General features: G+C 33.6%; 2 protein-coding genes across 2 annotated transcripts; both read right to left on the reverse strand.

The window, feature by feature from the left end:
- Positions 1-1,414: 1,414 nt before the first annotated feature.
- LOC135150635 (F-box/kelch-repeat protein At2g43445-like) lies at positions 1,415-2,644 on the reverse strand. Its single transcript, XM_064087342.1, has one exon. It carries the CDS (start codon positions 2,642-2,644, stop codon positions 1,415-1,417), a length of 1,230 nt encoding a protein of 409 aa, XP_063943412.1.
- A 3,016-nt stretch (positions 2,645-5,660) lies between these two features.
- Positions 5,661-6,905, reverse strand: LOC135150638 (F-box/kelch-repeat protein At2g43445-like). Its single transcript, XM_064087344.1, has one exon. It carries the CDS (start codon positions 6,903-6,905, stop codon positions 5,661-5,663), a length of 1,245 nt encoding a protein of 414 aa, XP_063943414.1.
- Between the last annotated feature and the right edge of the window lie 5,160 nt (positions 6,906-12,065).

The raw sequence follows: 12,065 nt of genomic DNA on the forward strand, positions 1-12,065 counted from the left end.
AATAAGCACCTCTGCAGGGCCAAAAATAATATTACGAACTCACAAAGATAAAATCAACTAAAACAACTCAAATCAACCATCACCAACACGAATACTTACCGTCTATTTATATATTTGTACTTCTCTCTCTTTCTCTTTCTCAATCTGCCTTCTCACCTCCTTGGTCTTGACCCTGCCACTTTTCCGACCCATCAACACCGACGCACCGCCGACAAACAAAGAAACCACCGTGAGCAATCAACCACACAAATACATTCAATCACCAACAACACAACCTTTAGTCGAGTTTAAATCAATTTTGATTTCTCCAAAATCTGAAACCCAGTTCATCTTATCGATGAGAGAGATTACAGAGAAAAAGAGAGCGCAATTCATTTCGACTGAAAGAGAGCTAGAAGACGGAGTGGGAAAGAGAGATGAGAGAGGCATAAAGAATGAAAGAGAGGGGACGTATATTTGCAAAACATAAGTAGGTAGTAAACGTAAATCTGCAAGCTTTTTAAGGTGATAGTATTATTGTAATTAGTATGTCAAAAAGAGGTATATTTGGTAAATTCGCTATTATTTTCTCATAGTACTCGACAGCAAAATCATCTTTAATATATACTAGCCTATAACCCGTGCGAAGCACGGGCAATATATAATTCGTAATTTATTATTTAAATTTTAATATCATTTTATTAATATTTTAGTATTAATGAGTTGAATTTTCATTAAATTATATTAACCAACTGATTATACGTGAAAATTTAACTTTTATAATTTATTATCTATTTATAAATATTTTTCTGTTATTAATATGTGATGATTATTATTCAATTAACTTTGAATCATATTTTTCATATTTTGTATATTTTCATATGTAAGAAAAAAGATATTCATTGTGTAACATATTAAAGTTAAAAAGTGTTACTTAATTAGTGTTTGTATTGAAATAGAATAAGTTAGAGTTAAAAAAAGTTATATCAAGGTCAATATTTCTAGTATGTTTTTTCTCATTAAATGATTATAATTTGGAGCATGTAATAAAAATGATTTATGGTCCGTCAATATTTTGAGTTTGATAAAAAAAAATGAACATTTTGTCACCAGAAATATATAGATCTGCATCCGATAGAAATGTGAATAATACAAGATCAATCAGATCAAAAATAATTTAGAAAAAAACAATTAGGGGAACATTTTAACCAACTTATAAGTTTACTAAAATCTATGCTAGCCCAAACATAGATAGTCGACTAAATTGGACCAGTAATTCAGGTGGAAAGTTAACAACAAAGGCAACACTGTGGCCATCTATCTAGAACAGATAAATATAGCTGATCTATCAAAAGTGACTACAATAACATACCAAGGTGACTAACAAGAGTTGCTTCATTTGTATGTGGCATAATAATACCAGAATCAGCGGTGTTTAATTATCATCATCATCGCGGCCATTCCAGTCCTTAATCTGTTTGAATCCTGGGAGTGAAACCAGGCTCTCTGTATACCTTGCAAGACGGTGAGTGTAAAGATGATCAGCCATCTCAACTCGAGCAATCTTGGCCTCTTTCTTGTCAGCATCACACGAGATCCACATGCGATCATCATGATTTCTTATTAGTAGTAGGAGTTCCCCATTGCTGAAATAGCCATTATAGAGTACTGCTGGCATCGCTAAATCAATACTAAACATTATCGTCCATGATGCCTCAACTCCACCACCTTTCAGGCATGCATCATCATCCAGCATCCACATGTTAATCTTCTTGTTCAATCTCCCACCACTATCACCATTCAATGCATCAGCCCACAACGTAATGACAGCAATAGACTTATCAAGCTCAATAATACGAGTTTCAGGCTGAGCATCATAATACTCCTCATCATAGTCATCATCATTATCACCAACACCGCCAACAGCAACAACAGGGAGCTTAATAGCACAATTCATGACCTCCTTGTTCAAATCAAACACCATCATCCCTACGCCCTTGTCAATACCACATAAAAATCCATTAACACACACATTGAAATGGCCACTTAAGAAGTCATCAGGGCCGTCAATCGGATCAGGCACTTTTCGCCATACATTCCTATTAGCCGAATACACTTCAGCCGGAAGAGAAGGCCCTGATACAACCACAACAATCTTATAATCCCCGTCTACCGGATCATAACCAAAACCAATAGCGCGGGATGTACTCAAGCCCCTTCCAGGAATAACACTTGATGATTGTCTAGTAGCAGGATTCCAAAGAAAGAATCTATCCATGCGTGAAGTTTCGTGAAGGACAACACAAACAATGCCATTAGCAGAACCAACAACTGTTAAAGGAGGCAGGGATCTAGACTCACCTTGAGAATACGGATACTTAATTTCAGACACAATTTGTTTCGAGTCCACGTCAAAGAGTGATAACTTCAGCTTAGCACTTTCCGTCGAAGTGGAACATGAATAGCGGACAAGCATAAGAGTTTCATCAGATCCGCTTCTGATTGCTCGGCGGAGTTGGGCTTTGACGAAGACCGGGTCTTTGATCAGGGAAAGCCAGGTTTTGGAGACTAATTGGAACTGAATTAGTGATTTCACTGGCACGCGTACGAGAATCTCGCTGATGAGATCGTTGGAAAGTGTTGGATTTGGTCTGAGAGGCTCCATTTTTGAGTAGGAGTGAATGACGGCGGTCACTGCAGATGGTATGAGTGAAATGCGGAAACTAATTAGGGTTAGGGTTTAACTTTATTCTTACAATATATTCAAATGGGCTGGCTATTGTAATTTAAAAGCTCCCTTTGGGCCCATTTATTTCAAACTGTCTTGTGAGCAAGAGCGACTCCAGCCTTCTAAACTCACTAACAAAATGTATAGTTGTTATCATTCAAATAAAAAATAATAATATGAAAAATTAAATGTACTCATGTTATCCACTCTATTAAAAAATATATAGTCAATATGAAATGTTTGGTTATATTTGACCAACCTTGTAGATGTGTAGAAAGATTACTGATCATCTATTATCATATTAAAATAATATATTTTATTTATAACAACTAAAATAATAATTACGTATCATTTAGTAAACCATTTTTAGCGAACACTCCCAATTATATTATTCTCCCCATAATATTATTGTATTAGCTAATAGATATCTTAAGATTTCTCAAATTTAACATTTTAAATTATATGAATATTGAGTTTCAAATTTAGCTTTAAATTGTTAATTTTCTGAAAAATATATATGAGATACACTTTTACACTGTCTAAAATCGTTATATACAACCTAAGATAAACAAAATGGTATTTAATAAAAATACTATTTTTGGTAAGTTATTTTGCAATTTTATTAGGGATTCCTTGTGACCAGCACATGCATCTAATCATATTATTATTATTAAGGGTTTTTTTTTACAAATACCCAAGTCAAAAAGATTTTTTACAAAAATACTGTCATTTTTTAAAACAAATTGCAAAAATACTATACTTCAAAAAATATTTGCAAAAATACGGAAGTTGCATTTGCAACCATATCTGCAACTCCTAGCAACCATATATGCAACCACAAATTCAATTTTAAAAAAATCTTTTGAAAATTACATTTATTTGCATAATAAGTTGCAAATGATTGCAAATAAGCACCCCTGCAGGGCCAAAAAACAATTATGAACTCACAAAGATAAAATCAACTAAAACAACTCAAAAATCAACTCAAATCAACCATCACCAACCAATACTTACCGTCTATTTATATCTTTGTACTTCTCTCTCTTTCTCGATCGGCCTTCTCACCTCCTTGGTCTTGACCCTGCCACTTTGCCGACCCATCAACACCGACGCACCGCTGACAAACAAAGAAACCACCGTGAGCAATCAACCACACAAATACATACAACCACCAACAACACAACCTTTGGTCGAGTTTAAATCAATTTTGATTTCTCCAAAATTTGAAACCCAGTTCAACTTATCGATGAGAGAGATTAAAGAAAGAGAGGGAGAGTGTTAGAGATACCATGTCAAGGAACTAGTTAATCTAAAACCTCATTAGAGAATGGCCTTTTCCAGGATCTTATATTCTAACAGAGAGAAAAAGAGAACGCAATTCATTTCGACTGAAAGAGAGCGAGAAGACGGAGTGGGAAAGAGAGATGAGAGAGGCATAAAGAATGAAAGGGAGGGGACCGTATATTTGCAAAACATAAGTAAGTAGTAAACGTAAATCTGCAAGCTTTTTAAGGTGATAGTATTATTGTAATTAGTATGTCAAAAAGAGGTATATTTGATAAATTCCCTATTATTTTCTCATAGTACTCGACGGCAAAATCATCTTTAATATATACTGGCCTATAACCCGTGCAAAGCACGGGCGATATATAATTCATAATTTATTATTTAAATTTTAATATCATTTTATTAATATTTTAGTATTAATGAGTTGAATTTTCATTAAATTATATTAACCAACTGATTATACGTGAAAATTTAACTTTTATAATTTATTATCTATTTATAAATATTTTTCTGTTATTAATATGTGATTATTGTTATTCATTTTATTTTGAATCAGATTTTTCATATCTTGTATATTTTCATTTGTATGAAAAAATATATTTATTGTGTAACAGATTAAAGTTAAAAAGTGTTACCTAATGATTAGTGTTTGTATTGAAATAGAATACGTTAGAGTTAAAAAATGTTATATGAAGGTTTTGTTAAAAAAAGATATTCAAAATTGAATATTTATAATTTTATTTTTAACATGTTATAATTTTTTTATAAAACATTATATGATAATGTATTGTCATGTGTGTTTTTAGTATTTAAAACTATTTAACGGGAAAGTACAAAATCAAAAAATATAACTAAAAAGTTGGACTACAATTCACTTATTATAGTATTTTAAAACTATTTAACAATTTAAGAGTAATAGACTTCCACGTGTTGTTGTAGACTTGTAATATTACAGGGAGTGTACCAAACCAAAAAATATAACTAAAAAGTTGGACTACAAATTATACCATGTTGGCTTATTATGATATAGTATAGATGATAGGCGGCATAAATATATTTAATATAATAGACAACAGTAAAATCAGAAATAAAAAATAAGATAATTAAGCCGTCATGATTATAATTAACTGCAGTAAAAACTCTATAAATTAATAATGTCGGGACCGGATAAATTTATTAATTTAGAGAGTTATTTAATTTATCGATAAATTAATAATTATTAATTTGGAATTTTAAAGAGTTTTTAACTGATTATACTATAAATACCAAACAAAGACAAATTAGTCCATGACTCTTAGAATTACATTGCAGCGAACCCTGTGACTCAGAGTAAATTAGTAACTAGTGTGTTCATGTGTATTTTGAAATCAATAATGACAACGTAAATTAGTAACTACTGTGTTCATATATATTGGAAATCAATTATGACTTTTGAAGTACTAAAATCTATGCTAGCCTGAACATAGATAGTCGACTGAATTGGACCAGTAATATTACAGATGGAAAGTTAACAACAAAGGCAACACTGTGGCCATCTATCTAGAGCAGATAAATATAGCCAATCTATGAAAAGTGACTACAATAACATACTAAGGGTGACTAATTAACAAGACAGAGTTGCTTCATTTGTATGTAGCATAAAAATACCAGAATCAGCGGTGTTTACTTAATTATCATCATCGCCGCCATTCCAGTCCTTAATCTGTTTGAATCCTGGGAGTGAAACCATGCTCTCTGTATACCTTGCAAGACGGTGAGTGTAATGATGATCAGCCATCTCAACTCGAGCAATCTTGGCCTCTTTCTTGTCAGCATCACACGAGATCCACATGCAATCATCATGATTTCTTATTAGTAGTAGGAGTTCCCCATTGCTGAAATAGCCATTATAGAGTACTGCTGGCATCGCTAAATCAATACTAAACATTATCGTCCATGATGCCTCAACTCCACCACCTTTCAGGCATGCATCATCATCCAGCATCCACATGTTAATCTTCTTGTTCAATCTCCCACCAGTTCTATCACCATTCAATGCATCAGCCCACAACGTAATGACAGCAATAGACTTATCAAGCTCAATAATATGAGTTTCAGGCTGAGCATCATAATACTCCTCATCATAGTCATCATCATTATCACCAACAACACCAATACCGCCAGCAGCAACAACAGGGAGCTTAATAGCACAATTCATGACCTCCTTGTTCAAATCAAACACCATCATCCCTACGCCCTTGTCAATACCACATAAAAATCCATTCACACACACATGGAAATGGCCACTTAAGAAGTCATGATCAGGGCTGTCAATCGGATCAGGAACATCTCGCCATAAATTCCTATTAGCTGAAAACACCTCAGTTGGAAGACAAGGCCCTGATACAACCCTAACAATCTTATAATCCCCATCTACTGGATCATAACCAAAACCTAGAGCGCGGGGTTTACTCAAGCCCCTACCAGGAACAACTCTTAATGATTGTCTAGTAGCAGGATTCCACAGAAAGAATCTATTAATTAGGCGTGAAGTTTCGAAGAGAACCAAACAAACAATGCCATTAGCAGAACCAACAAGTGTTAAACGAGGCACGGATCTAGACTCACCTTGAGAATATGGATACCTAGTTTCGGACACAATTTGACGAGAGTCAACGTCAAAGAGTGATAACTTCAGCTTAGCACTTTCCGTCGAAGTGGAACATGAATAGCGGACAAGCATAAGAGTTTCATCAGTTCCGCTTCTGATTGCTCGGCGGAGTTGGGCTTTGACGAAGACCGGGTCTTTGATTAGGGAAAGCCAGGTTTTGGAGACTAGTTGGAACTGAATTAGGGATTTCACTGGCACGCGTACGAGAATCTCACTGATGAGATCGTCGCAGAGTGTTGGATTTGGTCTGATAGGCTCCATTTTTGAGTCGGAATGAATGACGGCGGTCACTACAGAGAGGGTATGAGTGAAATGCGGAAACTAATTAGGGTTAGGGTCTGCTTTATTTTTATAACATATTCAACTGGGCTGGTCTATTGTAATTTAAGAGCTCCTTTTGAGCCCATTTAATTTTATATTTTGATTGAAAGTTTCCTGAGAACAAGAGTGTCTCCAACAAACCCTTCACAGAATATATAGGTGCTATCATATAAATAAACAATAATAATACTGAAAAAAATGTATTTAGAATGATCTGGTCAATTTAAAATGATTGGTTATACGTGGACAACCTCTAAAGATGTGTGGCAAGATTGCTTATCATATATTATCATATTAAAATAATATATTTTATTTATAATAATTAAAATAATAATTATGTAACGATGGAATAGAAAGATACAAATAATATTTTAGTTGCTTTTAGTTAGTTTTGACTTTAGTTGATTTTCATGTTGTTTTTGTGATGTTAATACTAATCTCATACATATATACACTCATATTTGAATCTTTGCAAACACTTGGAACTTATTATGTAATTGAATATAATATTTAATAAAATTTTTTAAAATTGCTTGTGGTTGCTAGTAGTTGCAAATGCTGTTGCAAATGCAATATCCGTAATTTTAAAAAACAAATCAAAAAATAATATTTTTACAATTTTTATTTGAAAGATTGTATTTTGGAACAATTTTTAAAAAGTTACAATATATTTGAGAAAAACTTTCCAAACTCAGTACTTTGTGAAAACAACCCTAAACAAAATTCAAGAGAAAAAATCAAATGTATTCACATATATAGCTTGCACTTTTATTTATTTTTTAAAATTAAATTTGAGATAATTAATTCGTTATTCCATCAGCTATAGACGGTTATGATTTAGGTCACGCAACTAAAAGGTCCAAGAAATATGTCCTTTAATTTTAAAAAAAAAAGATCTCACGTTCCTTCGTTAGAATTTGACTAACGAATGTTAGTCAATGTTGACGTTTTAGAAATCAAAAATAAAAATGACCTCGAAAATGATGTGGCTATCAAAATTCACGGATTGAAGTGAAATTTTGATATGTTAATCTATGCGTCAAGAACATCATTGCTGAAAGTTTTCGATTTTGAGTTCACTAACGTGTAGAAATTATACCCGATAATCTCAAGAATGGGAAAAAACACGTTCAAAATCTGCAGATTTCGTATATATGATGATATTCCTAAAATTTATTAAAGTAGTGTGATTATTCATACATATGATTTTATTTTAGAATTTTTTGACATAGCTAATGAGACTTATTAATAGTAGTAGTTTAATAAATGAAATTCTTGACATATCGACATGATTTATGGACATATATACATGAAGACGACATAGTTTTTGACTTGAAGGAGATTAATATTTTTTTGATGATGTTATAATCTTAGAACGTTTTGCATAGCTAATGAGACTTATTAAGACTAAATATATGAAATTCTTGACATATCGACATGATTTATGGACATATATACGTGAAGACGATATAGTTTGGACATGAAGGAGATTAATATTTTTTTATACTTATGTTATATGATTTAGCTCTAATAAAAATAATATTACAAATTCGATATATGATATCTTATACTGATGTGATTCACGAGTAATTTTTAAGATTTATTTGAAATTTATCATTCAAATTTTGTAATGTAGTATAAAATTTTATAATTATGTTTTAAATTTATTTGAGAATCTGTAATACAGCTAAAGAAATCAATTCATTGCATTGTTAAAATAGGTAATCTATTTTTAAATAAGTTCTTTAATAGAATTTTTAATAATTAGAATGGTTAAAAACTTAAAATAAATATATCAGTCCCAAATGATATATTTAAATTATTATATTCAAATGTGTGCTAATTAAAATAGAGTAACACTTTAAAATATATTACATGACTATATTTTTAACGAACAGCCGACCAAGATGATCCGAATATTTTGTATTTCAATTTCTAAATAGATGTTATTATTTGCTAGCAAAATTATTAATCTAAAAAATATATGTATTAACATAGGATTAAAATAGAACAATTTAAAAACATAATCATTATAGATACTTATACAAAATACAAGGAAATTAAGGGTCACGCTCAAGAGAGAACCAGTCCTTAAAATAGAACCATACAACCACTAAGGTTCCGCTGCGGCTAAATTTTAAATAAATTTTTGGGATCTAAATCTAAATATATGTTTTTTTCATATTTTTTCATCGTTGTGTGTGTTCAAAAATAATTTTAAAATATAATACATAACATTTTTTTACATGTAAAGTTTTGCTGCAGAACCCTAACTAATACTTAAGTTCTGCTGCAGAACCCTGCCATGCAGAACCCTAACTAATACTTAAGTTCTGTTGCAGAACCCTGCTAGTGGTTCTCACTTGAACATGACCCAGAAAATGAAACCGATAAGAATACCATTTTTTATTAAGACATTTAAAAAAACAATCAAATCCAGACACTCCGTCGCTAACCCTAACCCTAAAACCTTGAGCATTTCCCTTCTCCCATCCACACACTCCGCCGCCATCAACTGAGTGATTCAATCGGACTCTGCAATGGCCCGAATCAGACCGAATCCGACCCTTTCCGACGACCTCATCAGCGAGATTCTCGTTCGCGTGCCAGTAAAATCTTTACTCCAGTTCCAATTAGTCTCTAAGACCTGGCTTTCCCTGATCAAAGACCCGTTTCGTCAAAGCGCAGCTCCGCCGAGCAATCGCAACCGAAACTGATCAAACCCTTATCATGACCCGCGAGACATATTTGACAGATACCGAAAATGCTACACTGCAATTCTCAGTCTTCGACGTTGATTCTCGTGAAATTGTGGCTGATCTCAAGTATCCGTATACTCAAGGCGAGTCTGAACAAGTAGGTCCTGCGTTTACACTTGTCGGTTCTGTTAACGGCATTGTTTGTGTTGTCTTTCACCACAATCTAAGCGAACATAGTTTCTATCTTTGGAATCCTGCTACTAGACAATCAAGAGTTGTTCCGGCATGTGCCTTGAGTACTTCCCGCGCTATGGGTTTCGGTTATGATCCGGTAGATGATGATTATAAGATTGTTAGTGTGGTATCGGGGCCTTCGCTTCCTACTGAGGTGTATTCGGCTAACAGGAATGTATGGCGAAAAGTTCCTGATGAGGATTATAAGATCGTTATGTCTGGAATCGACTTTTTAGGCAATTTTAATGTGTGTGTTAACGGATTATTATTTGGTGTCAAGAAAGATGCATTGATGGTGTTTGATTTGAACACGGAGGTGTTGAATTGTGCTATTAAGCTCCCTCGTGATGTTGCTGCTGCTATTGCAGCTGCTCGTGCGGTTACTGCTGCTGCTGTCGGTGGTCTCAACATTGTCAACTCTTATGAAGCTCATCCTAAAACTCGTATCATCGAGTATAATAAGTCTGTTGCTGTTATAATGCTGTGGGCTAATGCATTGAATGATGATAGGACTGGTAAGGGATTCAACAAGGCGATTAACATGTGGAAGTTGGAAGATGATTCATGCCTTCGAGGTGGTGGAGTTGAGGCATCATGGACGCTAATGTTTAGTATTGATTTAGCGATGCCAACAGAACTTTTTAATGGCTATTTCAGCAATGGGGATCTCCTACTACTGATAGGATATGAAGATTACAGGTGGATCTCGTGTAATGCCAGGAAGAAAGAGGCTAGGATTGCTCGAGTTTATATATTGGAAGATCATCGTTACACTCGTTATCTTTACAGGTACACGGAGAGCCTAGTTTCACTTGCAGGATTCAAACAAATTAGCTGGAACCGTGGGTATGGTGATAATTAAAGAAACACCGCTATTCTGGTATCTCTATGCTATATTATATGTCTTGTTAGTCACCTTTGGTCTGTTATTTTAGTCACTTTTGAGATGGCTGTATTTCTTTGCTCTTGATATATGTATTGTCAACTTTCCATCTGTACTTCAGTAGACTTGTTCTAATGAACTTTCTATCAGTTGGTTAAGGCATCGGAAGCCGACTTATTATAATGTTGGTGCAAGCTGATAGATTTTCATCAGCTGTGTTGGTTAAGATGTTCCTGCTAGCCTAGTGCTCGTTTCTTTCTATATGAACTTTGGTGTTGTTGATCTTTATTAGCGACATTTGTATCAGTACAGGGATCCAGATTTATATATCATCTAGTGAAACAAGTTTTCAGATGCAAACTCAAAAAGCCAACTAACATTAATATACAGACAGCACAAGCATTCTATGAATTTCTTGTATAATGTTAGATGTAGTATATTTCATATAATACTAAGTCAGTCAACTCGCTTCTAGTAATCTATGTGACTTGAAGAATGGGCTAGAAAAATGTTCGTTTCATTAAATTTATTGAAGAAGAGGTCTACTCTTTATAATATGTGGAATTATTTGCCAGTTGGTTTCTAAGTCTTCCCAAGTCCTCTTGACTCTGCCCTATATAAGGAGTCGAACTTACAATCTAAAATATTGTGACAAACATTGTAACATTAACATGTACTCAAGCACCAAAATGAGCTACTTAGCAACACTTTCCCTGATCATCATTTCCACCCTCCTAATCAGTAATCACCACAAGAGCTACCAACTTTAATATCGGAAACAACTGCCCTTACGTCGTATGCAGGGGCGGACCGTAGCATGGGCTGCGGTTGGTTTCAGCCCGGTCCGCTGTAAATTTTTACTTCAGAGATTTTTTATTACTCTTTGGCAGTCTGGCTGCTGCATGATATTAGCCCGGGTGAATAAATTTTCAAAACCAAATCTTTTCATTCTGTCTCTCTCTTTGTACAGCTTTTTTGCAACACTTCTTGTTTCTCGCTGCTTGTTCTTTCGTTTCATATTAATACAGTTTATTTTATAGTTTTCTAAAATAATTATATTATAAATTAATCACTTCTCTCTCATTTGAAACAGTTTTGTATAATAGACCTTATTATGTGTATCTCATTTTTTGGGTGGACATATATATTTTTGTGTGTTTCTTATTTTTTTAGTTTTAAATTAAATTTGAATTCTTTAATGATGATGCTAATTTAAAATATATGTTGGTATTCAAATATATTTAACTCGTATGGGCTGGTGCCTATCTTGGTGGCGGTCGTCAA

This window comes from Daucus carota, chromosome 1, assembly GCF_001625215.2.
Source record: "Daucus carota subsp. sativus chromosome 1, DH1 v3.0, whole genome shotgun sequence".
NCBI classification, from domain to species: domain Eukaryota; kingdom Viridiplantae; phylum Streptophyta; class Magnoliopsida; order Apiales; family Apiaceae; genus Daucus; species Daucus carota.